This window comes from Solanum tuberosum, unplaced genomic scaffold, assembly GCF_000226075.1.
Source record: "Solanum tuberosum cultivar DM 1-3 516 R44 unplaced genomic scaffold, SolTub_3.0 scf00068, whole genome shotgun sequence".
Lineage (NCBI taxonomy): Eukaryota > Viridiplantae > Streptophyta > Magnoliopsida > Solanales > Solanaceae > Solanum > Solanum tuberosum.
The window spans coordinates 1,417,709-1,442,792 of NW_006238994.1; the positions used below are offsets into that span (position 1 = coordinate 1,417,709).

The 25,084-nt window shown below is 32.8% G+C and overlaps 2 protein-coding genes across 3 annotated transcripts; both read right to left on the minus strand.

Moving 5' to 3' along the window:
* Positions 1-6,313: 6,313 nt before the first annotated feature.
* LOC102582718 (putative zinc transporter At3g08650) lies at positions 6,314-16,341 on the minus strand. Of its 2 annotated transcripts, none has more exons than XM_006345363.2 (6): positions 16,084-16,341; positions 14,327-15,038; positions 12,363-12,647; positions 10,905-11,033; positions 10,239-10,336; positions 6,314-7,506 (listed from the first exon to the last, which is right to left on the minus strand). In XM_006345363.2, the coding sequence occupies exons 2-6, from the start codon at positions 14,795-14,797 to the stop codon at positions 6,693-6,695; spliced, it is 1,797 nt and encodes a 598-aa protein (XP_006345425.1). In that variant the 5' UTR covers positions 14,798-15,038; positions 16,084-16,341; the 3' UTR covers positions 6,314-6,692. The 2 variants fall into 2 exon arrangements, with proteins under 2 accessions (XP_006345425.1, XP_015163345.1); XM_015307859.1 differs by having other exon boundaries at positions 14,327-15,043.
* Positions 16,342-21,829: 5,488 nt separating this feature from the next.
* Positions 21,830-22,675, minus strand: LOC102583051 (ferredoxin-thioredoxin reductase, variable chain). The gene has a single exon (XM_006345364.2). It carries the CDS (start codon positions 22,492-22,494, stop codon positions 21,979-21,981), a length of 516 nt encoding a protein of 171 aa, XP_006345426.1. The 5' UTR covers positions 22,495-22,675; the 3' UTR covers positions 21,830-21,978.
* Between the last annotated feature and the right edge of the window lie 2,409 nt (positions 22,676-25,084).

A 25,084-nucleotide genomic window follows, 5' to 3' on the forward strand; every position in this document is an offset into this window, starting at 1 on the left:
ACTTATTTGAATTCAAGTGAAATAAATTGGAGGGAAACAACATACACTTTTACAATTTTCAAGAAGTGTAAATAAGGGTATAATAGGAAAAAATTTGTTGTCCTTTCTTGATTTGTCAAAATGGACAACTAAATAGGGACAACCAAAAAAGGAAATATGGACAAGTAAATAGGGACGGAGGGAGTAAATTATTACTTTTGAGAAGTAAATTATGACAATTGATTTATGAGTATAAAAGTATAATTAAAATAGGAAAACCTTACCTATATATTTATATTTTGCTATTGAAAGTATTGAATTCAGATAAATCAGATCGCACCCATTTAGAGATGGTGGGGACAGAGAAGTGAGGGAGCCATTCAAGGCACTCATAGTTTTGACGGAATGTCTAAAAGACAGGTCCCTATGTTGCTTTAGAAACTTTGAACATGACTTTTTTCTCCGTAATCCATGCAACAAATAGTATACTAATTAGATTTTTAATTGCATTATTCTACTTTAATTAAACTTTACATGAAATAAGTTATGGTCAAATGAGTATATATGAAATACTAGGATCCGGCTCCTCTTCATTTTCCTTTTTTCCAAGTTCTTGCTTAGATGTGAGACACATGATTTAGGAGTCCAGAGCAAAAAAAATTGTCAAAAATTCCAAAAGGGCACATCAAATTTTTTTAAATTCAAAAGGGCAAAATCGCTCTTGACGAAGCGATTTCCCTCTGACACAATGACCAAAAATAGCTTCTAGGGCAGCGATTTTGCAAAAAAAATAAAATATTATTTTTATTAAAAATCGATGCCACAGCAGCGATTTAGTAATTTTTTTTTGTTTTTTATTTATTAAAATGGCAGCAATTTTAAGTCAGAATTTTTTTTTTCCTTACACATTGCTGCAAGGGCAGCGTTTTTCATGCCTAGTGCTATTATTTTCATGCCTATTGTTAATTATTAATAATATAAAAATGATAAACAAGATGGACAATATACTCAATAAAATTGTTGAAGCATGAGGAAAATTGAATTATATATCATAAATAATAATAAAAGAATATTAAATTTTAAAAGAAAAACTTTTTTTTTTAATTCGTAACCAAAATCAAGAAAAAAAGATTATTTTTTTTGAGAACTTTTTTCAGAAGAAAATCGCTCCTGAAAATCGTACGACAACTTTTGTCAGCGATTTTGGTTAAGAATTTAAAATAATTTAATATTCTTTTATTATTATTTATGATATATAATTCAATTTTCCTCATGCTTCAACAATTTTATTGAGTATATTGTCTGTCTTGTTTATCATTTTTATATTATTAGTAATTAACAATAGACATGAAAATAATAGCACTAGGCATGAAAAACGCTGCCCCTGCAATGATGTGTAAGGAAAAAAAAATTACTGACTTAAAATCGCTGTCACTCGCTGCTGTGGCAGCGATTTTTAATAAAAAAATATTTTACAAAATCGCTGCTAGAGGGAAATCGCTTTGTCAGGAGTGACTTTGCCCTTTTGGTTTTAAAAAAATTTGATGTGCCCTTTTGAAAATTTTGACAATTTTTTTTGCCCTTTTGGCTCCGGACTCCATGATATAGATAAAAATTAATGACTAAGATTTAATTGATTAAAATAAGATTTTAATTATGATTTAGATAAATAATATTTCATAAGAAAAATAATAATAACATAATCATAAGTCATAACAATATAATATCTTGTCCATAAATATATTATAAAAACTTTTCTCTTTTCTATTTTTTTTTCCTACGAGTATTTATCTTCCGTTTGTTTTTTTTTTAAAATTGAGCAAGTGTTAGATAGCAAATTTGAATTTTTTCTTTAAAACTAGTTTACATATAATTAATAGCAAAAATAATCTCACAGAAATTTTTTTTAGAAAAAGAGAAATTATTTTATAATATATTTATGGAAAAAAAGAGAGAAGATAATACTAGAAAGAAAAAGAATTAGAAAAAGGGAATTTTTTTAATAATATATTTATGGGCAAGATAATATATTGTTATGATTATGTTATTGTCATTTTTCTTATGAAATATTAATTATATAAATTATAATTAAAATTTTATTTTAATTCAATTAAATCTTAACCGTTAATTTTTATCTATGCCATGTCCCATGTGTCTCACATTCAAGCAAGAACTTGGGAAAAATAGAGGGAAGATAAATGGAGAGGAGCCCGATCCGAAATACTATACTACTCACTCATATAAATATTTCAACTTTGTATAGTTCAAAGAAGAAGATGGCTCATGAATTATTTATTTCTATTTGATACTTAATTTAGGGTCTGATTAATTAATTATATTCAATTTGGCAATGGAAAATCTCATTATTGGAGTATTAAAAATGAAATATTTTTAAAAGTCAAATTCAAATTCAAGATATTTTACTAAACATGGATGAATATTTACGTGTAACCTTTAATTGTAATATTTGTTTTTTCACACATATTTGAATTTGAAACTATTATGGGATATCCACGTGAAGTTGGTTATTGTTTTTTTTTTTGGAGTTTTCAATTATGTTACGCGGAAAACGAGAGAATAAATGGTGCTAACCGGTAGAAAATTGCGTCATAAAATCTTCTATTAATTAGCCGCTAAATTCTTCTCTTGTATAAATTTTAGCGTTTATCATACGTCAAAAACCAAACAAATTATTTAAATTTACTAGTATTCGTAGATCAATAAATACAATATATATATTGATCTACGAATACTAGTATACAACCTATATATTTTTCTTTTGGCCAGAAAATTTGGCTAGAATTTGGTCAGAATGGTATTTTACCTATCTTATTTTATATTTTTGAACATTTTTACCGTTTTAACTTTAATACTTTTAACTAAAAAATGGAAAAAACATTAGTTTATTTTTTATTTTTTAAATAATAGACTTTTTAATTTTCTGGCCAAATTTTGCCCAAATTTTCTAGCCATTTAGCATTACCATATATATATATCACTTATCTTTTCTATACATTTTTATCATTTATGAGTATATAATAAAATAATGTAAATTCATATCTAATTAAGTAGTGTGATTTAGTGTAAATATAACTAATTAACTAGTGGTGAAGTGTCCCCTTTAGTTGATCACCGTATCTGGTGTTATTTGAATTTAAGGATTGATTATGATACCAGCATGAGTTGTGGTGTACTGATGAGAGTGTTTCACCTTAAATCAGAGATCTCGGGTGCGAACCCTGGGTATGGAGAAAATCATGTTGGGAGCGTCACCTCCAAATGAGTCTTGTAGTGCGTGATTCGAATTTAATCGAATTCTAATATGGGCTCCGGACATCGAATAGAAAAAAAAGGATCGATTATGATGGGATCCAAAGTTGTGGGGCCAATTTTGGCGTTTAAGAAAAAATTGTGGGGTTGTTGGCGTGATTTACTCTTTTTGGCATGTGCAATCTTGACATTAGCACTTTCCTCCATGACCCACAAGCAGAAGGGGCGTGTATTTTGAATCATAAACTCGACGTGAATTATTATTTTTATTTTTGAATTATTGACAGCTTTAACATATCAGTTTACTTGATTAATTAAACATAAATATATCTCCGATCTTGTAACATGAATAAAATACACCCCTAAATTCTCATCAAGTTTAAGAGTATTTTCAAAACTTCTCTCAACTTTTTATTAAGAACTTCATGCTCCTACAAGAGTTTAACTGTTTGAGACCACTTACAATGTCATATGATGGATTGATGGTGTATGTAAGTTTAGTTAGTCAAGTAAAAAATTGTTTTTAAGACTGTAAATAATTCAAAAACAAAACTAAAAATTTACGTTAAATTTAAAAAAGTTTTCAATAGGGATATCTTTTATATTTCACACTCACTTAATATCACACCGCCATCCACATGGGGTGCAATTGCATTTCTTTTGGTTGTTGTTGTTGTTATTATTGATATTTAAGAATTTTAAACGCGTTACCATTTAATTAGCTGTTTTATGAATTATGAGTACTATTTAATGCTTATAAATTGCTAGTAGTTCAACAACATTACATTTAAAACTTCAATGTCAAGAAGCTAGCTTTAAATTAGAGTGTGCGTATAAAAAGAACTTTGATTAGTAACGCTTTAAAAATATAAAATATCTCAATCGTATTGCAAAGACGTAATGAAAGTAAGAAGGGAGTGATACATAAAACTACCAACATAAGAAAATGGAGAATTCGTTAGAAGAATATAAGAGAGCCAAAAGAAAGAATGTGATTACCAAATACAAGGTAAATATTAGAAGCGGAATTAAAATTTAAACTTTGAGGAGTCAGGATTATTATTCAATCCCTCGATATGAGATAGAATATATATATATATATATATATATATATATATATATATATATATATATATATATATATATATATATATATATATATATATATATATATATATATATATATATATATATATATATATATATATATATATATATATATATATATATATATATATATATATATATATATATATATATATATATATATATATATATATATATATATATATATATATATATATATATATATATATATATATATATATATATATATATATATATATATATATATATATATATATATATATATATATATATATATATATATATATATATATATATATATATATATATATATATATATATATATATATATATATATATATATATATATATATATATATATATATATATATATATATATATATATATATATATATATATATATATATATATATATATATATATATATATATATATATATATATATATATATATATATATATATATATATATATATATATATATATATATATATATATATATATATATATATATATATATATATATATATATATATATATATATATATATATACCACAATTGAGATATAAATTAATTTCAGATTGCAAAATTTGAATTAAAAAATTCAATCAAACATGAGATAAATAAACTTACATATAATTTCAGGACTATTATCCTTTATGCCATCAAGTATCAACCAACAATCACTATAGTTTTAAATTTTAGAATTGCGACATCATGTATCAGTAACAGTCATTTTCTTTATACTCAATTTCTACTCATCAGCTTGAAAAGACGCCTCTCCAGAAATGGGTGGGTGGCCAAGAGGGTAGCTTGTAGTTAGAGGATTGGTTGTCCTCTACTACAAACACCCAAGTGAAATCGTTCTTTACTCTCTACAAGCATTTCGCCCTAGCTCTCTAGTTCTATTAGCTATCTTTATATTTTTTGACTCGTGGAAAGGCAGAACTGTCGGCTAGTCAGTCACGGACTAGTTCCTTTGCACGAGTAAGAAATCGATGTATTTACACGGGTTGCCCTCATTCCGTATATGAGTTCTTCCAAATTTCTGAATTCTAAATTTAATATTTATAGATAAATAACATGTATCTATGAATCGTAATTAGCAAACTATAACTATGGAGCGTAATTAAGCTATTCTTTAGTGGCTATATGCGAAAGTTCCCCTTAAAATATATATATATATAGACTTTGCAATGATTTGTGTGAAACGATTCAAGAGATTTCCATACTAAAATGGAGAGATTTTAGGAAGAGAGAGAAAAGATACAAAGAGATTTTTTTTTGGAGAGAGGAAACTTGAACCAAGGGCATTTTCGGTATGATGAAAAAAATATTCTAAGAAAAAAAAAATATTTCTTATTTATTTTCTTGTATTCAGTATGCAAGAAAAAAATATTATCCCTAACAAATACTATGAGAGGTAAAAGTGAAGGTAGAGGGCAAGGGTGGTGGAGATGGAGGCTATGAGAGGTGAAGATGAAGATGATGTATGTTAAAAGGTGGGGAGGACACTATCAATGTGAACTGCTCCCGCACGGCATTCACCGATAAATTTCCCTCTACGGGTCAAAGTGTGGAAAGCACCATAAGTTAGCTGACTTCTCGACCAAAGGTGGTCTAGCTCAACCTCCAAGTAGGAATATATTCTATGAGTCGTGATCCAGTTAAAGATAGGGGGTATTTCTAGCATTGAAAATCCCTATTCTTATTGAATATTTCAAAATACTAGTTGAACATACCTATTCTTTTCAAGAATAGCCTCCTCTTATAAAAAAGAATGGCCCAAAGGAGAGAGGACTGACCATCCTTCTCATCACCCAAGGAAGTAGAGCGCGGTGAAAGAATTATGTCGTTCAGTCAAAGGGAACAGGTTAACAGCTTCAGGAAAACCCGAGCAGTGAAAGAGAAGTAGGGTTCAGGCCACTTTTTTTCCTTACTTGCACGAGGGAAGTTCTAAAAATAAAATAACTCTGCAGTTTAAAAGTGCAAACAAACCATTCTACAAACTTACAGTATTTAATTTTAAATACACAATATGCAGAGGATACCTCTTGTTCTTCAAGAATATACTTCTTCAAAATTAATGTTAAAAGGCTTACCAATCTGTACTGGTTAGAAATGAACATTTCACTTCCAACTAAACAAAGTCTAACTAATGTAGAATAGACAATCCCATCTTTTTCCTCAACTTCCTATGCTTTTCTTTTTGTAAATTGTTTGCTGCAAAAATCGACTCAACAGCTTTCAGTAAGTTTGATGTCCACGAGGCTGCGTGCAAACGGAGTTAACGAGAGATTTTTTGATTCAAAACGTTATCATTTGTTCAACTTTCATCACCTAACAGCTTCTGGTGCAGAGTTGCAGTAAGGCGTATGCAAGCAAACCAACTTTGTAAATGCTAGACAAATACTCGCAAACAAAATGCCTATTATCAGTCCTGTTATGCTCTTCCGCTTTTGGAGGCTCACTGCCCTCTTGAAAATGCTCCCAAAACATGGAAGTAATCCACCACATGCAAACATCATAAGGTGATCCAAACCACTGTAGTCAATACCTGCAAGTATGGCTCCGATTGCAGATGAAGGACCCATGAAGCCAATAAGAGCAGCAGCTAAAAGGGACGCATGCCAGCTGTCAGTTGCTCCATAAATGCAGCTAGCAACAGCGGCACCACGTGGGAGTCCGTGAAGTGAAACAGGAAGAACCATGTGCCGACCAAGTCCATAAGCTTTCGGTGCAGCAACACCCAAAGCGAGCCCCTCTGATAGTGCATGGAGGGCAACTGCAGCACAACACAAAATTGACTGAAGAGTGAGACCACTCACTGGCAATCCTGTTACAGCAGATAAAGCATCTGCTGAAGTCCTCTTGCGACTTCCAATTTTAATAACACTAGAAGTTGAAAAATGGGAAAGTGAGAATCCTGTTGCAAGGAGAGAGAAGAGGGGGATAAACTCCATCTTTGATGATAAGACTAGCTGCAATGGACGCCATACACCAAGGACGAAGGCCGTGCCACAGGCTACACCAGTTAGGAGAGCATGCTGAAGACGAAAAGCAAGAGCAAATGCAACAAGACATACACCGCCAAGCAGTGGACCAAATCCGAAAAGTAGAGAAACAAGGAAGGCAGAAGCATCCTCCGAACTGCCATTGCAACGTGATTTGGTTAGAGGACAGAACACATCACTAATGAAGAATCCATATCAAACTAAAAACATACATAGCATAAAAATATTACAGATTCATTTTCCAGTCAAGTCTTTCAAACCTTAGGTACAATGAGACATTTTTGTTCTGGAAGACTGGTATCAACATCCAATAGCTGCTTGCTAGAGCAGGATTTTTTTTTTCAAGAACTAGACAAAGACTGAGGCTATTAGTTTCTTGCTACTGGACAAAATAAGTTTTACCTAATGAATTGGAAAGGCCGCCACATGAGTAAGGGGACTTTCGAGTAAAAAGATTTGAAGGTGTTCAAGGACAAACTTTGAAGGTGGTCGCATGAGTACAGAGAGTTCAACACTTGTGTCCAATAGTTCCTCCTTCTTTTGATGAAGATGTCCAATAGTTCATCCTTCCAAACATTAGGTTTCATACTGCATAGTTCTAGTGGGATGCTCTGCAACGTCTCTCCAGAAAGGTCATAGGATATTTCCAAATTCTATAATTGGATACATTTGCAACTTATTCCATGTTGTCTGCTTGTCTCACAGAAAATAACCTCATTTCTATAAGAGTTAAAGTAGAAATCTTGAGACTAATTAAAACTAAAAGAGGACCAGCCTTTCTGCATTATAAACCACAAGTGTGCCTCGCGCTGGTTTAGAAATCATTCAGATGCACTCGCTGCTACTCATTTTGCTATCTGCTCAATGGGAGGCCCCAGATGTCCCTATCTCAATCCTCCAGTACTAGATAGAAGCCACAAGGACTTCCATTTACTAATACAGAAATCACTGTCATATAGAGCTTGATATATTTCCTTCACCTTTCCACAAAATCCATCTTCATCGTTACAAAATTCAGAAAATCTCAATTCACATGATCACAAGTCCTTCCGAAATCTAATTTGCACACTCTTGCTTTCTTCCAGGATCCACCACCTCATTTGCCACTGATGTCACATTTGAAGTATGTCAATACCTTCAAAGACTGCATTCAAGATATCAACACTATCCCATGTGACACCACCTTTACTAGGCACTAGGATAATATTTGATTAAAATTGAAGGAATGAGTTTTTGTTGTTCAATTTGAGAAAAAGTATTTAGCAAGTTGCTGCATTTGGACATAAACTTCAATTGGAAAGAAAGTGTGCGAACATGAAAGATTAGTGAGCGGAAACCACAATTTCACTTGAGATACTCTTCAAACCAGAATTTGAATGCTTCACTAGAACTTCAAATACGAACTTCAATATTTACAACTATTGTTGGCTAAACCAGTATTTAGAAATATTGAAGTTCAATATTTAAAAGATTGTAATATTTGATGTCCAAATGGCTAAGTTCAATGGAAAGCATATTGACAATTATCTTACAAGTGTTCCTCACTAGACTAGTAAATTTGTATATTATGTTTGCTACTCCTTTTTTTCTATAATAATGACAATGAAGGGTGTATTGAGACACTTTCAAACTCTTGGGACTCCTGAAGGGAAATAATTGTCTCCATGATATCACCTTTACTATGTCGAGCATTGCTGGGAAAAGGGCTTAGCTGAAATCATTTGACTCCAATCTTAAACCAGTCGTACAGCTCTCATTTACCTCTTTGTTCAATAAAACATCAAGAGAACAAATCCAAAGTTCTCTCTTTCACCTTCAAGTTTCTGATATCTCCCTCGCCAACCACCCTTTTTTCATCTTTTTTTTTTTTTTTTACAAGTGTCTCCAATCACACATTCATTTTCCCCTCTATCTGACTTCTTTTTTTGTTTTGTTGAGAAAGATCTCCCCCTCTAACTGATTTAACTCTATCACACATAGTGTTGGCCTCCATGGCTCGTCTTCTTTGTACATTTGGGTACAAAATCCCACGATTTCCTCCTTGACATCATTTTCTCCCCCATACAGCATTTAACATGTCCATGACTTCTTGTTTCTTTTTGGATATCCACTTGACTATTATATATTATGACATAAAATATCCACTTTCTTTGATTCTAAATTATGACATATTCTCCACAATATCCACTTGACGATTATAATTATAAAGAATATTTTACAAATACCCTTGATGATTCTCAGACTTGTTGGGCAAAATTATAGCAACCCACGTGTGTGGACCAGACAAGCTACCTGGTGGATAGGTCCGGGTATTTTTTCAAGCCTAGAGGATTAGTCAAGATACGTGCAAGTTCAATGGGATGTTACAGATATAAAAAAAAATCTTAATGATTCTCGACTTCCAAAGAACTAATCTTACATACCATAAAACCCTGAATATTACTTTCTAAGCTTAACAATACACGACCTTCACAGAAAAGCTCCAGTTTTCCCTAATATACAATGTCAATAGATTTTTCCCTATTATATTTTAGCCACACTCCCTCCAAGTAGACCGCATCAATGTCAAAATATAGACAAACAAACAAGTTACACCATAAACCTAAAACAACATAATACAGCTACCACTAATAGGAGGTCCTCCTCAGGTTCAATCTCAGTTAACCAATTAATTAAAAGCAAAAGAAGATTTCAAAATGAAATCTAGACAGCAAAAAGAGAAGACATCTTAGTGGCCGGAAACTCTAATCATCCTAAGACTAAAAGTATGTCTTTTCTACTTCTCTTCACCAATCTGTTTCTACTTCTTCTCCTGTCATTGCAGGGGTGGGGAAGAAGAGATATAGAGTAGGGGAAAGATTTACTCACTTGTAGTTGTGGCCAAAACTGTGGAACACAGCACTAAGAGCTTCCATAAATGCTACTGAAAGAGTAGCAGCTGATGCAACATGAGATGGTGAGGCTTCCTGCACAAAGAGAACCATAAATTAAAAGGAAAATGTAATCAATATTTCAGCGATGGTTGTGCAGGAATATCCCAGATAGTATTAGAATACGAAATATAAGATCCAGCTTTAGGTTGTGGAACTAATGTAACCACCATATCGAGAAGTTGTCAATAAAAAAACTACAAAATAGAGTATTTCCTTTTCAACTAACATCAATAATATTAGCTAAATAGATGTTTCATAAACATTTCGATCTACTGATTCTATCAGTTGATTAAATTCAAGGAGGCGATTCCATCCAAAGTTTCATAGAACAGCATGTTAAGTGCTTCTCTACATATTAGAGTTCAACATACGTACATTTCTTGCCAACTAAAATCATCATGGATCATAAATCATAAGAGTGCATTTTTTTAAAATATTTTTTTATATCCTCATTTTCTCCCTCTTTTTTTTATCAGGTAACATTGCTCATTTTCTCCCTCCTTTTCCATTATTTTCTCCTTTTCTACCCTTTGTGGGGTAGAGCTATACAAGTAAGTTATGAAAGGTCTTTCAAAAATTAAGATGACATTTAACAAATTACCTTGAATCCATCAGGAAGGACCTCAGCAACAACTATCCAAATCATACACCCAGCAGCAAAGCCAGTAGCAAATGGCAAAAATTTGTGAAATGCATCAGCACACATATATGATGGTACTGCAACAATTGGCTGCATTACGAAAGAATTCAAGGCTTAGGCATCAATATATCATGACTACTGACAAAGGATGGAAAATAATCAAAACATAACTAAACAGGAAACTAAAAATCATATATCATACCTCACTTGTTCGTGAATATGCAATAATTTATATTAGTACACACATGAACAGTATAAACTATCGTTATAATGATTTGCACAAGCATCTCTTATAGAATACAAAGACTACATCAGTGTTGTTGAAAGCAAGCGCTTCATCGCTTACTTAGACATCAATATATCATGAGTCCCAACAAGGGATGGAAAAATAATTGAATTATAACTAAAACCGGAAACTAAAAATCATATATGTCATACCTCACTTGTTTGTGAATATGCAATGAATTTATACAAGTACACGCATGAACAGTATAAACTATCGTTCCAATGATTGGCACAAGCACCTCTTATAGAAGACAAACACGACATCAGTGTTGTTGAAAGCGAACACTTCAGCGAGGCGAGGGTTTGTTGATTTTAAAGTGAAAAGTGAAATGAAAAGGTGGTCGCTTCTCAGATGAAAGCGAGAAGTGTGTGTAGCAGGAAGCAATGAGAGCATATGCTTTTTTTGTTTAAAATTTAAAAAAGCTGGACTTTTTTAGAAGAAAAAGAAATCGCAGAATAATATTCTTTTGTTTCTCCATTCTCACTGCTTGGTGTGACTTTCTTCTCCGAACTACAACTAGGATTCACTTTTTGCTGCTCTTCTTCTTCTTCAAGCTCCAGGTATGGCTCCTCCATTGTTTTTCTTCTTTGTTGTCGCTGGCCCGCTGCTGGAGGGGCTGGCAATTTTTTTCCCATTCTTCCTTTCTTTCTTCCCGGGGTCACTGAACTCCACTATTTTTTCCTCTGCTGAAGGGGCTGGCTTCTCTTATTTTCTTTTTCAGCTTTTTCTCCCTTTTTCTCTTATTTTCTTCTTCATCAATCAGCAGACTTATGTTTTCTCTTATTTGTTATTTTTGAGTTTATTAACTTAATTGTATTAGCCTTTTTTTTAACATTCCCGTAGGCAGTTACTTGCTAGTTTCTGATTTTTTGGTCGTTTTTTTTAAATTGCAGTTCACTTCAAGGATGTGAGCTCTGCGCTTAAAGCATAAAGCGGGCCTTGTTGCTTTTTTCACTTTGCACTTCTAACAAAAACACTGGACTACATATCACAAATGGAAAAATCTGGTTTGACTTGTATAAGAATCAGGTAATACTTGTAGGGATCAGTGAGAGCAAAATGTATATATATCCCAACTTTCACTTGTCTAACTAGAAATTCCAATTTGTAAAAGATGGTATATATTCAATCACCTGGGGTAAGGAAGTTAATATACTCCATAACATGGCCTTCTGTGGAGAAACTCCTCTTGATGCAAGAACCATGCTCACAGCTAAACCCTCTGGTATGTTGTGCACGGCAATAGCCAGAGTTACCAAGATGCCCTGAGAAAGACCTTTCGAGCCAGCAAAGGATACTCCAACACCAGCACCCTCCCCAAATGAGTGAAGTGTCATAATTCCAACAACAAGGATGACTTTTGCTGCATCTGCTCCCTTAATGTCCAGCATACTTACTTCACCATATTGTTCAAGAAACTGAATATGAACACAGAAACAACATGAGGAATTGCAAAGTGGGAATGACGAAACTTGTCAAACTATGCAAGAGTAACAAGAGTTATGCACAAAAGATTAACAGAATTAGGTTTACTTCAAATGCAAAAGAGACTAAGAATCCTAAACTCAGCCAGCAGATCAAGCTAATACAACTAGCATTCACTAGTAACACGACAAGGTTTTTATAATGTCCTTCAGTAAATAGAAATTAGAAACAATTAACACAACACACTACATTTGATATCCACTCAACAGAATGACTAGAACTGAAAAGCAGTAGCTTCTCTACTTAACTCCATAAGACCCATTACCAGCACCTCCAAATTCCCAATATGGAAGTCAACATTAAGTTGTAAATTTAGTTTGCAAATTCCATCCCACTCAAGAGATAAGATATATGAATAGCGTACTTCAATGAAGGAATAAACATTATATATTCTGCTAAATCTTAATAATTGCAGCTAAAGCATAGTCATTCATTTCTTTTGTTTTTTGGTTTTAACTTCTTTTTTTATATAGGTAGTGGTCAAGCTAGCTCATGCACACCTCTAGTAATCCACGAACAGCCTGCAACATCATACATACACGGGAAATTTGTCCATATGGCTCATACTAAGTATATTTTGTTGGAATTCAAGCCAGAAATCTCAACAGCTACTCCTAAACCTCAACCACTCAGTCATCCCCTTTAGAATGCATAGTGATTCTCTTCATTGATAGACTAAGACTAAAGATTAAAATTACGCATAGTCCATAAAAGCAAAGAAATACGTAGAAAGCTCGAGAATAAAAACTTAAAAGAAAGGAGAAGTAGTGGACATCCTTATCCAAGCAACATAGTATATATGTTTTTGAAGGGCAGTGATTGGGAATAAAAACTTAAATGTAAGGAGAAGTATTGCACATTTAGATTTTTTTAATAGAGTTGCACATTTACAAATTTCCTATATCAACAGATATTGGTTTGATCTGAAACCTCTAAATTCCAATATTGCCATGCTTACAAAGTAGAGTTCTTTCCTTTAGAGATAGCAACTGCCAAGAAAACATTATACATGAACTAAACCTACTACATGGAATCATGGACAACATTGGCCTGGAGAGTGGAACAGTAAAGCTTTATCAGATGTGTCTGGAAAGTCCCCAATCAAAGGAACGTCGTGCATGTGTTTCTTAGAATAAAAAGGGACTAAAATCAAAATAAAGGTGGACATTCATGAATTTCCTTCAAGAACAGATACTGTTCCAAGACACTAACTTGCAAGAAAGTTGAAGCTAGGATATCCGGAAGAAGTTTGAAAGTAGGATCCCGCAACTTCCTATTGATCAAACAAATTTTTTTAGAGAAATGTAATTTCGTTTTGATCACAAGTACTCTGAAGTTGAAAATAGTGGGAAAGCTAATAAACATTGCAGCCCCATAGAATTTGAAAAATAACAAGTCAAAGATACTGAAGGACCAGCAGCACATGCCATGTATTAAGCTTTTACTTACTCATGAACCATTTTCCATTTTTATCTAGATTAATTGTCACAAAAATACATGATATTAGAGATGATGATAAAATTATTTAATGTTATTCAATAGCAGATATGATATAAAACTAATTGAAGGATGAAAACTGGACAACATGAAAGTGGGAAACTAGGGCGTTCACCTTCTTACAAAGCAATATGAAGATACCACCGGCCAAAATACCAGACACAACCCATCCACCACTTCCATGTTCCTGTCCTTCCTGAATAAGGTCAAAGCTCGCTGCCAACATCACTCCAGCAGCCATTCCATTGCATACTCCCGACCATTGAGGATCCAGCTCCACAAAGAAAAATGGTACTGCACCCAAACCACTAGCCGCAGCCATTGCCAAAGTGAACAATGCAACTGTTGAAACAGACACTCTGGTGTTATCACCTGTCCATTCACCTTTTCCATCCATACCGACAGAATCAATACCATATTCTTTACCAGAGCCATCAATTATATTGGTTCGGACATTCTTTAGAGGAGCAGTTATTACCCTTTGTACACCCACTTCTTCAGATGCAGCCGTAACATAAGAAATCAAAGCTGATACAAACAGAAAGAATAAAAGAACTTGCACAAATCTCAACCCCATATTCTTCATGATTAGATCAGCAAATCATTGTAGCCCTGAAATTACTCAAAACCAATATAATCATCAAGAGAGTCATTGGAAATTCATCATCTCAGAGGCTACAGATGTCAGCAGACTTAACTCCCTTTGGAACAAATAACTTTGTGGTGAACTTCTCCAAATATCAAAACCCATGGCATACTGAATCAACGATCAATTTAAAAAATTATTGTTCCTGGTACTGCTGGTCAAAGGGTGTAACTGGTCCGTTCTGCACTAGAATAAATCATAGTACAGTTAGATCTCAACCAATTCAACAGTACTGTAGACAAATAGAACAAGCATAAGAAGACCAACAGCAAACAAAACAAAGTAGCAACTTGTTGCACCTAAGTTTCCACAATCCATGCATCGTCTTTATTCAACCTAATAGTTCATGTTGGTAATTTAGATATACTCACCAAATAATTTACATACGATAAGCTTGTTCAGAGAATTCGCCAGTTAACATTAAAATGGAGAATTGTCTGAGACGGAGGAGAATGAAGAACAAGAGCCACACAACAAGGAAGAGGAAAGAAGAGTCTAACAACTCAAACGCGAAATCATAACCCCTGAATACGCTGAATTCAGAGAAACAGTCTTTCCTCAGTAGTCAAAAATTGTACTGCAAGTGAACTTAGCCCATGATTAGATGATATCCCAAACAGCAGTTACAGCACTAGTAAACCCCTTTTTAAAAAACTACAGCGCTAGTAAACCCTGAATATAATCAAACTGATTAAACTTAGCCTTCTCTTGGAGCTAACAAAATTCAAACTTTCTTGACAAGATACCTAATTATCAGGCTTTGTTCTTACTATCTACCAAAAAAGCTTACTCTTTTCATCCGTCTATCATTAGAGTCAGTACTAATTACGAAATATTTCCATCAAAATTCAGTTGACAACCTGTTATACTAATACACTACAGGCTTCAAAACCCCAGACACAACAAGCTCAACATTAAAAATCATATGAATATATAGTTTGAACTAATAGGCAAAGCAACAAAGATATAGACCAAAACAACAAAAAGGCATCAACAAGATTTCATAAACAAACCACCATTCCTTCCTAACAAACCCCAACATGCCAAAACCCACAGAAGAAATTACAAAACCACATAGATTACCTCCAAATCACATATCCAATAATGGGTATTCATTAGAAACCAAAAAAAGAACAATCTTTACAGAAAACCAATGACAAGATAAAGAAACCATTGACCTTCAAAAACCCCATATGAAATAAAGCAAGTAATGCCAATATTTTTACCTATTTCGCCGTGTCTCAAGAATCTGAAGGATCACGACCAAACAGAGTTGAATTGCAATCAAGAAATTGTAGAGAATTTAGGGTTTGTGACAAGAATTATAGAATTGACTTCAAAGGGGGATAAAAAACCGATCTTTTCTCTATGGTGAGTAATCTTGTTGGCTAATAAAATGGAGGATCTCATCAGTTGACTCACTATGGAATATGGGTATTCTCCGTTCTTTGTGTATTTGAAAAAAAATACAATGTTCCATCCATGGTTTCATTTCCCCTTTTCTATTTTTTCTTCTTGAAATAAATTCTAACACTATACCAACATGGGTTGTGGTGCAATGATAAAAGTGATTCACCCTTTATTAGAGGTCTCGAGTTTGAGCCCTGGATATGAAAAAAAAATTGTTGGGAGTGCCACCCGAATGGACAGCGCCATTCAAATTTAATCGGAGCTTCAATGTGGGCTCCGAACACCGGATGGGAAATCAAAAAAAAATTCTAACACTATCATTTAAGTAGAAAATTAAATCAGTGATACAATAGATAAGCATGTCATTTAATTTGAACTCGATTAGTATTTTTGTCCTTCAATTTTAGATGTATATAAGTAAGACCCTTAATTTTGTATAAAGTTGAATAAGTAAACACACATGTTCTAGATGACATAATACATATAGGTGTCAGTAAGGCACATGTTTCTATTCGTTCAACATTATACAATTTTAAGTATTTGTTTATACACATCATCTACGTAGACCCAACGGTTGGAAGGGATGTTGACAAATCTTCAAAGTTGAAGGATATAAATACAGCTCGTGTTAAGTTTAAAAAAAAAAACATATTTGTTTTCAAAGTTTTACTTCAATTTAAATACATAATTTGTCAATATATTTGACGAAAAGTAAAATACTCTCTTTTAATAATTCAGAAATACCCAAAATTATATTACTTTATAAAATACTATCTTTTATTTCTTTCACTTAAAAAGATAAAAAAAAAAAAAATTGGGAGAGAGATGTTATCTTTCCTTCTAAGACACTCCATATAATAACCTTCAAATTGCATTTGGCTCAATTTTCTCTTACAATTTGTTTCCTAGCTAATAACAATTCTTCAGTTTTAACCCCCTAAACACAACAAATTTATGAAATATTTACTATCCCTAATTACTTATCCACTTTTAAATTGACACACCTATTAAGAAAACAATAATTGACATACTAGTTTGAAGTAATTTTTGAATTTTTTAAAAATTCCTAAATATAGGAACTTGACCCACATACTAGTTTTTTTCGGTACCTTGAAACTTGAGATACTTGATGAATATATTTGCCGAGTTGTATGATCAAACACTACTTCTTAAGTTTTTCCCAAGTATTCTTGGAGCCAAATGGGTCATAAGAGTAAAGTAGGTATAAAATAATACATTTTCTTTTGATTTTTCAAACGGACCAAGAATAAGTGGACATGTATAGTAGATTGAGGGAGTACATCTTTGAACTTCGAATATTATATTTTTGTTATTTTGGACTTAAAAAATCTTCTTCTTTTTTTGGGACATAGAGAGCAGTACATATATGCCTTGTAATAAATGGTTTTAATTTATCATTTGTGATGACCAAGTCAGCAAAGATTAAAATATTTTTTGAAACATTCCATTACGATATTGTTACCAATGGCATGAAGAAAATGTGAAAACTGTTTGGCAAAGTCAAAATTCCACCAATTATGCTAATTAGTCCCAAACCCAAACATCGAAAAAGTATGATGAACAATTTAAAGAAAAAAACGTTCACCTTTGTTTTGGCAAAAATGTTCCAATCGAAAAAGTAAAGTATTTTTCTTAGAGTTTTTTAATTTTTAAACATTAAATTTAACTTTTTAAATTAATTAAATTGACTATCAAAAAATAAAATATGATAATTATTTTAAATCAGAGGAAGTATATACATATACGAGAAGATAGAAAGTGATTAATACACTATAGGTCAATTCGTTTTGGCTCAATTATTTCTATTTAATTGCTTAATATTCAATCAAACTAGTGCTTATCAATTTTTCGTAGTTTGGTACAAAATCAAAGGACAAAGTGGCAATAAGTTAATGGCTTGTACGAGTGGGTTTGATCATTGACAATTAACTCTACTGAATTAATTATAATAGTGGGTTAGATAAGATAAAAGGGTTGAATTATTTTTATCCATCTTATATATCATCTTATTGAAATAGCCCTTTGATGTATATAAAAAGATAGTCATTTTGAATTCTTGTGCAAGTGGATTTGATCATTGACCATGAACACTCTACGTGACATGAAACTGAATTAATTAGAATGGTAGGTTAGGTATAGGAATTTGGACCATCGATGATCTACGTAATAGTTACCTAATTAATGTTCACTAGACTTTAATTCAGTGGTAAGGACGTAACACGCAATGTCCATCTGAATTTTGAACTCACTCTACCACAGACGTTATTAACAACTGCTTCTGCAACTGCACATGTAAACTTTTTATATGATACTTCAAGAGGTTATATGCAACATGAAGATACCTATGCAAAGTAAAAGCAGCTTTACCAGATAGTCATGAATGAGACCAGCAATGTTGGCCTCTAAGGTTTAACATGTCCCCATAAGATGAGCAACACAAAATACGAATGTTAAGATGGATGTGCTACCAGAAAAAAAAATCAAACAGGACAAGAAATGACCACAATCGAACACAAGGTGCAACTCAGATGGTATGATCACGTCTTAAAACAGACCTCCACATATGATCCACTATGACGATAAAAGGTGCAAAGAAAGGATAAGATAAACATACAACGACATGGAGAGGAATCGCCACAAAATATCTCCATATGAGCTTAGTGAAGAACATAACACAATAAAAGTAAGGTATTCTTAGGTTACTTGTTACTCATGCGCTTAGATTAGCTATCAGTGCAGGGATAAGTGTGAGATTTAGATAGTCTCTAATTTTAGAGTATACCTAATTTGTCTTACAAAAAATTATTGAGCATGCATGATGAATATAGCAGATTCATGCAGCAAGCCCCAACTAGCTTTGAATCGAGGTATAATTGTTATTGTTGTCGTATTAAACCTACCATGACATATGGCACATGAAAATTAGATGGACCTAAGATTCCCCGAGTCTGAGCTGAAGTCGAAAAAATTGGCAGTACCAAGTACAAGATGGAAAAAAGGAGGTGGAAACTGGAACACCATACAGACAATCCACTCTTTACTGCTTAGTTAACCATGAAACAGCAGGCTCATTCATATATGTATATTACATATCAATGGATGAGCACATACAACAACAGTATGAATGTCTCAACAACATATAGTTAGACTCTACATCTAAAGCTTCAGAAGTTAACACAACCATTCTTTGTTCTTTACTGCAGCAATCCTAACAATCAGGGAAGCTAGCAAGAGCACATTATGAACAGCTGCTTCAAGGCAAAATATATGGTAAGTTCACCATACTACAACTTACAGACAAATTTTCAGAGCTAGCATCTGCTCTAGCACAAATTTTTTGAAAAACATAGTTGGGGATAGGAATGGTTGCATATGAAATTAATGGAACTTGCAAGCAAGCTTAGCTTTCCTAAGGGCCCATTTGTCCGTGGGTAGTTTTCAGCTTTTTGCCGGAATGAATTCCGGTATTCGAAAAACTCCTAATACCTGTTCTCACATTTTTTCACTCCAAATCACTAACAAAAAATGATCATTTTTCCAAGTTGTATTCATGTCATAACACAACTCCAATTTCCATTCCATTTTTCAACTTTTTTCCAAATACTACTTTTTTTTTCCTCCAAATTTCACATCTTTTTATCCAAAGGCCCATTAAATCTTCTCCACTATCCAAAGTGGATATTTCAATCTTACGTATATGCTCCAACTATATAACGCAAACAAAAAAAGTACACATTCAAGTCCTCACGATGATCTTACTTGAGATCTTTATCTCCAACATAAACCTCTCTGTATTTGGAACTGCAAAAACAGTAAAGAGAAACAACTAACTTTATTTTAAATGGTAAAAGTTAAGTGAACCAACTAACTTGCTGGTAGTTTTTTTCAGATATTGAACCGAGCAGTATGCTCACAGAATTTGGCAACTTTATAGAGCCAAAAATGCGAAAGGTAAGTTCTTTTTTTTAATAACCGAGAAATCCCCGAGTGCTAGTGGCACACAGTTCGAAACTCGCTGGATAATGGACCATCCCCTTCTCCACTTAAATATCAGGCATTTGTCTGTGGCAGGGTTCGACCCCGTTATGTGCGCCTAGCCCACATATCACGTGCTACACCCTTACCACTAGACCAAAGCCTTGGGAAAAATAGTAAATTAGATATGCAAGTAACCACAAATGGCATATTCCCTCAAGTCCAAATTATATTTGACACATTGGAGCATGATTTAACTTATGCATATAGAAAATATGATAGAAGCAGTCATATATTGATCAGAAATATGGTATAAGCCGTCAATATTGCCAGAAGTTAAAGTACTGATTCTTCTCTAGCTTATGCAGTGTATTTTTGAAAAACATGCAAGAAATTCTATATAACAAACATGCCATCAACAAAGATAAATGCCTTCGCACCTGAGGTTTACATTCTGTTGCTCTCTGCACCGACATATCCCTAATTGGAAGCACTTGTTTCATTCCACATCTCTAAGACAGGGATCATCTGTCTTTGATTTGATTTGCAGAAAACTAATCTTCTTCTTTTTTAATATGGTAATCCTTTTTCAAATGTAAAGCAGCACCAGAAGATGCTGAATGTGTACCAGAATTTACTCTCTATACTCTATTTTCAGATTCCGAGTAATAACCTATAGTTTCTAATAACAATAAAATGCGTAATATTTCATACTAATATCTTGTTACAAAAAAAAATTGACAAGCATATCATGTGTAATTCTAATCTTTTTCTTATTTTTTATTTCCCTCTTCTAATTATAACATATCTTCTTTTACAATTGCCTGATATGAAAATGCAAGTGCATACACTCCTCAATAGAGGAAACATGACTCAGCTAAGGCGAATAGCTCAGAGTGTCAAATTCATTCAGCACACAGTGTAACACAACAAACCATAGATAGCAAAAATACGTGGAAATGCAGCATTTTAATCTGCTATGGAAGCTCATTAACAGTTGATGTTTTCCTCTTTTTGCATTATTACTTTACTAGTTAGTCTTTTAAAATAAAACCATGGCTAGTAAATCAAGCTACCCACATGGGAGAAAACCAACATTTACACCAACAAGTTTGGAACTCTCACCAATTTCAAGTCTTCCTACTCTTCTTGCTTAACTCACCATTTCCTATAAAGACTATGAGTGTAAGTTTCTCTATTTTGAAGAATACATGCCCAACCATAACCAAGCTAAAGAATAAATCTCGAGATTCAACGACAAGTTGAAGAAAAGTTAACTCACATTTATTTCTGGTTGTTACAACAGTATAGTAGCTACAGATGAAAAGAGATAAAGGACTCAACAGAAACATCCAAGCAAGAGTAGACAGTTAAAACCTTCTATGCAAAACAACTAATGGTTGGCTTTATATCCTGCTCTTGCTTACAAATTGTTATTTAGACTACCACACATTATGATGTATCATCATCTTCAGCTCTTTGAATTTTTATGTATTAATTTAGACGTTATCACCATTGTCTGAGATTCAATATCAGTAACATCAAATCAATGGAAACACAAAGAGATGAACTAAAGTAAGCATTTTTTTATTTCAAAAATGAAATCTACAAAATAATACACAAAACAATACTTGTACACATGATTATTTTCATATATTCAGAAGTACACAGAGTTCATTAAAAAGCAATTAAATTGTGATCAAAACTGAAATGGATCAATCAAGAAACTCAAACTCATCTTCCTTAAGGTGGGCAGAGAACTTAACCGGAGTACTTCGTCCTTCCAAATCGTCTACCACGAACTCCACCTTGTAAGGCAAATTAGCTGATATTTGTTTCCCTTTATGAACAGCCACATACTGTTTCACTGTCCCAATTCTCCCATCCAAATCCAACTCCGGAACCTTAGGCACATGATACACTTTCAACGGAACTGTAACCCTAACCTTAGACCCAACTTTCCCCATTGCCGCAGCATCTTTTTCATCAACTCCCTCATCTACACTCAACGAAGATGTAGAAGAAACAGTGGAGGGGTTATCGACAGTAACAGACTTAGAAATGAAATACCCATTTGGCTTTTGTGGGTTTCTTGTTTTATGAATCTTGATTTGGGTAAAAGGGTTAGGGTTTAAGATGTTCTTGTGAGATGGGATGATGAGGGATTGGTTCTTGGAATTGGGTATGTTGAGAACTGATGATGAGAAGAAAGCTGAAGTAGAAGCAGTCATGGTGATTCTGGTAATACAAGATTTCTGGGAAGATCTTCTCTTTTTTGCTTTTTTCTTTTGATGGGGTTTTTGTGGGAAGAGAAATCTTGAGATTTTTTGTGGTGGTGGGAATTTATAGGTTTATCCAAATGGTTGATTCTTGATTGAACATTGATATCTGGAAAATTACATGGCTATGCTTAAGGATTAGTAATTTTAAAGGAATTGATAAATCCAACCACTTTTTACTATGGCTTTTGATGTGATTGATGCTTTGTTTTGTTCTATATCATAAATATCATGGTATTTTTCATAAATGAATGATTGTGACTATTTCTCTTTCGCTTTCTCTCCACTCTTGCTCGTGTGGTATCTCTTCCGAGTTCATTTCATGTCTCCTTCAATTACTATGGTCGTGGTATCTCTTTTTTTTCCTTCCCCTTCATCTTCGGACATGCATGTGAACTATGCCTTATGTAGTGTCAAATCTAATTTGAAACTCTTTTGAACAAGCGAGAAACGAGTGAGCACAAGCTCCGCTCAAGAGCTCGACATGCAGTTAGCTTAAAACATATTCATCATATAGTCGAGATGGGTTCTCCCACTTTTTCTCTTTTCAAAAAGGTGGTGGCCCATACACGTACATATAAGGAGGAAAAGGGGGAGACTTGCCTCATTACTTTCCACTGGCGAGAGGTGCACCTAACCCACCTACACCCTCTTCAATCACGGTGTCCAACTAACTTCCACTGATGAAGCTCGGTGATATTGAAAATAGGCGTTCATCTTTTAAGTGATGTCAATGAATCTCTTACTCTATGTTAGAACATTTCTCTAGATGTTATTCTAATCCAAATTGTCTTATTCCTGGAAGAAACTCATAGAATGACAAAAGCAAATTGAGCTTTTACACATTTTTCGTTAATCCATGAACAAGATCTATACATCTCGATCAGAAAGTATCAAGAGGAAAGGAAAGAATCAAACATATTTTACCAATAGCGAGAACCGGGATTTTTAGATAAAAGGGGTAGGGTATTCATATATTTGTTACATAAGTCAAACGTGTTAAATTGTCCACAAAAAGGAAATGTTGAATAAATTGATCGGAAATTATGTGTTAGAAAGAAACGAAGATATTAATCATAGAAAAATGATTATTCCACAATAAATGCAAATCTAAGCAACTACTAAGCTCTCGCCCACCCACAACTAATTGAGGTAAAGTAGATTCCAATGTCATAACATTTGTCCTTCCTGCTCGCTATATTTTTATTTAAACTCAATTCACCACTCTATCTCACACTATGATCACCATGTTGCAGAAGATAATTGGACCACATTCTCCCGTATTACTAAGTATAGCTCTGCACCAAGGTTATGAATGCACTAGCAATTGGCACATAGGAAAATTACTGTCCAAATTTTTCGGTTTGGTATCCTGCACCTGGCGTTAAACCACCCTTTATAAAAAATAATAATATTCTTAATAATGAAAAATGGGTTCCAACTTATTAATATACTAGTCCTGGACACGTGCATTGCACGTATTATTCCAAATAAATAAAAAATTGAAAAACATGTATAAGATAAGAAATCAAAATAGATATCCTCAAATTTCAAAGTATAAGCATAATAAGAATATGTATTTCTAATGAGTTTAATCAATCATATCTCGCAATAATCCCTGCAATTCATACATCAACATTCAACCGTGTATATATAAAGAAAACTTGAAATGCATAACAACAATTATATCTATATTTTTGAAAACACTATAAAGTCAATTTTTCTTTTTGCATTATAATATGGATTGCACACAACAACTTCTATTAAAAAAAGGAAACACAAAATTAGGAAAAATAGTATCAATAAATTGGATGAAAAATGTAAAATTGTAAGAAGAGGAAGAGAAGAAAAAAATCAGTAGAATATATTTACCTAACCATGAATAAGAAAGTACGTTGAGTAAAAGAGGAGTAATGCAAAAGTGTGAGCTGATAAATATAATAATCTGTATTAAATAATGAAAAGACAACTCTTCAATTTCAGCAAAAAATTTATAACTACGAGCTCAAGATAATATAAATTTATTAATTTAATAAATGACATAAATAAATAACATACATTGTATGTATGTGTAGTTAATGAGGTAGTGAAAAAGACTTTTTCTAAAATTATTTTTATCTCTTTAAAGTATTTTTGAACTTATAATACTAGTGTTATAGAAAATCATATAAAGTCATAAGCTACTGCAAGTTTTAATAGTAATTATTTTATTAAATTATATACCTATTAACTTATTTTTAATTATTTATAATCATTCCGGAAATGTATAAACTAATTTTGGAAAGCTTGTAAAATGAGAAATTATTATTTCTGATCATTACTTTAGGGGGAAAATGTCTGAAATATATCCGAACTTTAGCCGAAATTGTTGTTATGATACCGAACTTTGGAAAAGACCTTTTACCCCTTACACTATTTAATAGTGTATTTTAAAGGTATATATGTGCCCACGTGGACATCATAAATATTGCATAATTATAAATAGTAACGTGTCCACGTGAGCACATATATATATACCTTTAAAATACACTATTAAATAGTG

Bases quoted from the DNA above. Each gene is read 5' to 3' on its own strand.
- LOC102582718 (XM_006345363.2), bottom strand. From the start codon at position 14,797: ATGAAGAATATGGGGTTGAGATTTGTGCAAGTTCTTTTATTCTTTCTG. The intron at 12,648-14,326 runs GTGAACGCCCTA...GTTCATATTCAG, and splicing joins TCATATTGCTTTGTAAGAAG to TTTCTTGAACAATATGGTGA. The intron at 7,507-10,238 runs GTGAGTAAATCT...TTGCAATGGCAG, and splicing joins AGTTTTGGCCACAACTACAA to TTCGGAGGATGCTTCTGCCT.
- LOC102583051 (XM_006345364.2), bottom strand. From the start codon at position 22,494: ATGACTGCTTCTACTTCAGCTTTCTTCTCATCATCAGTTCTCAACATA.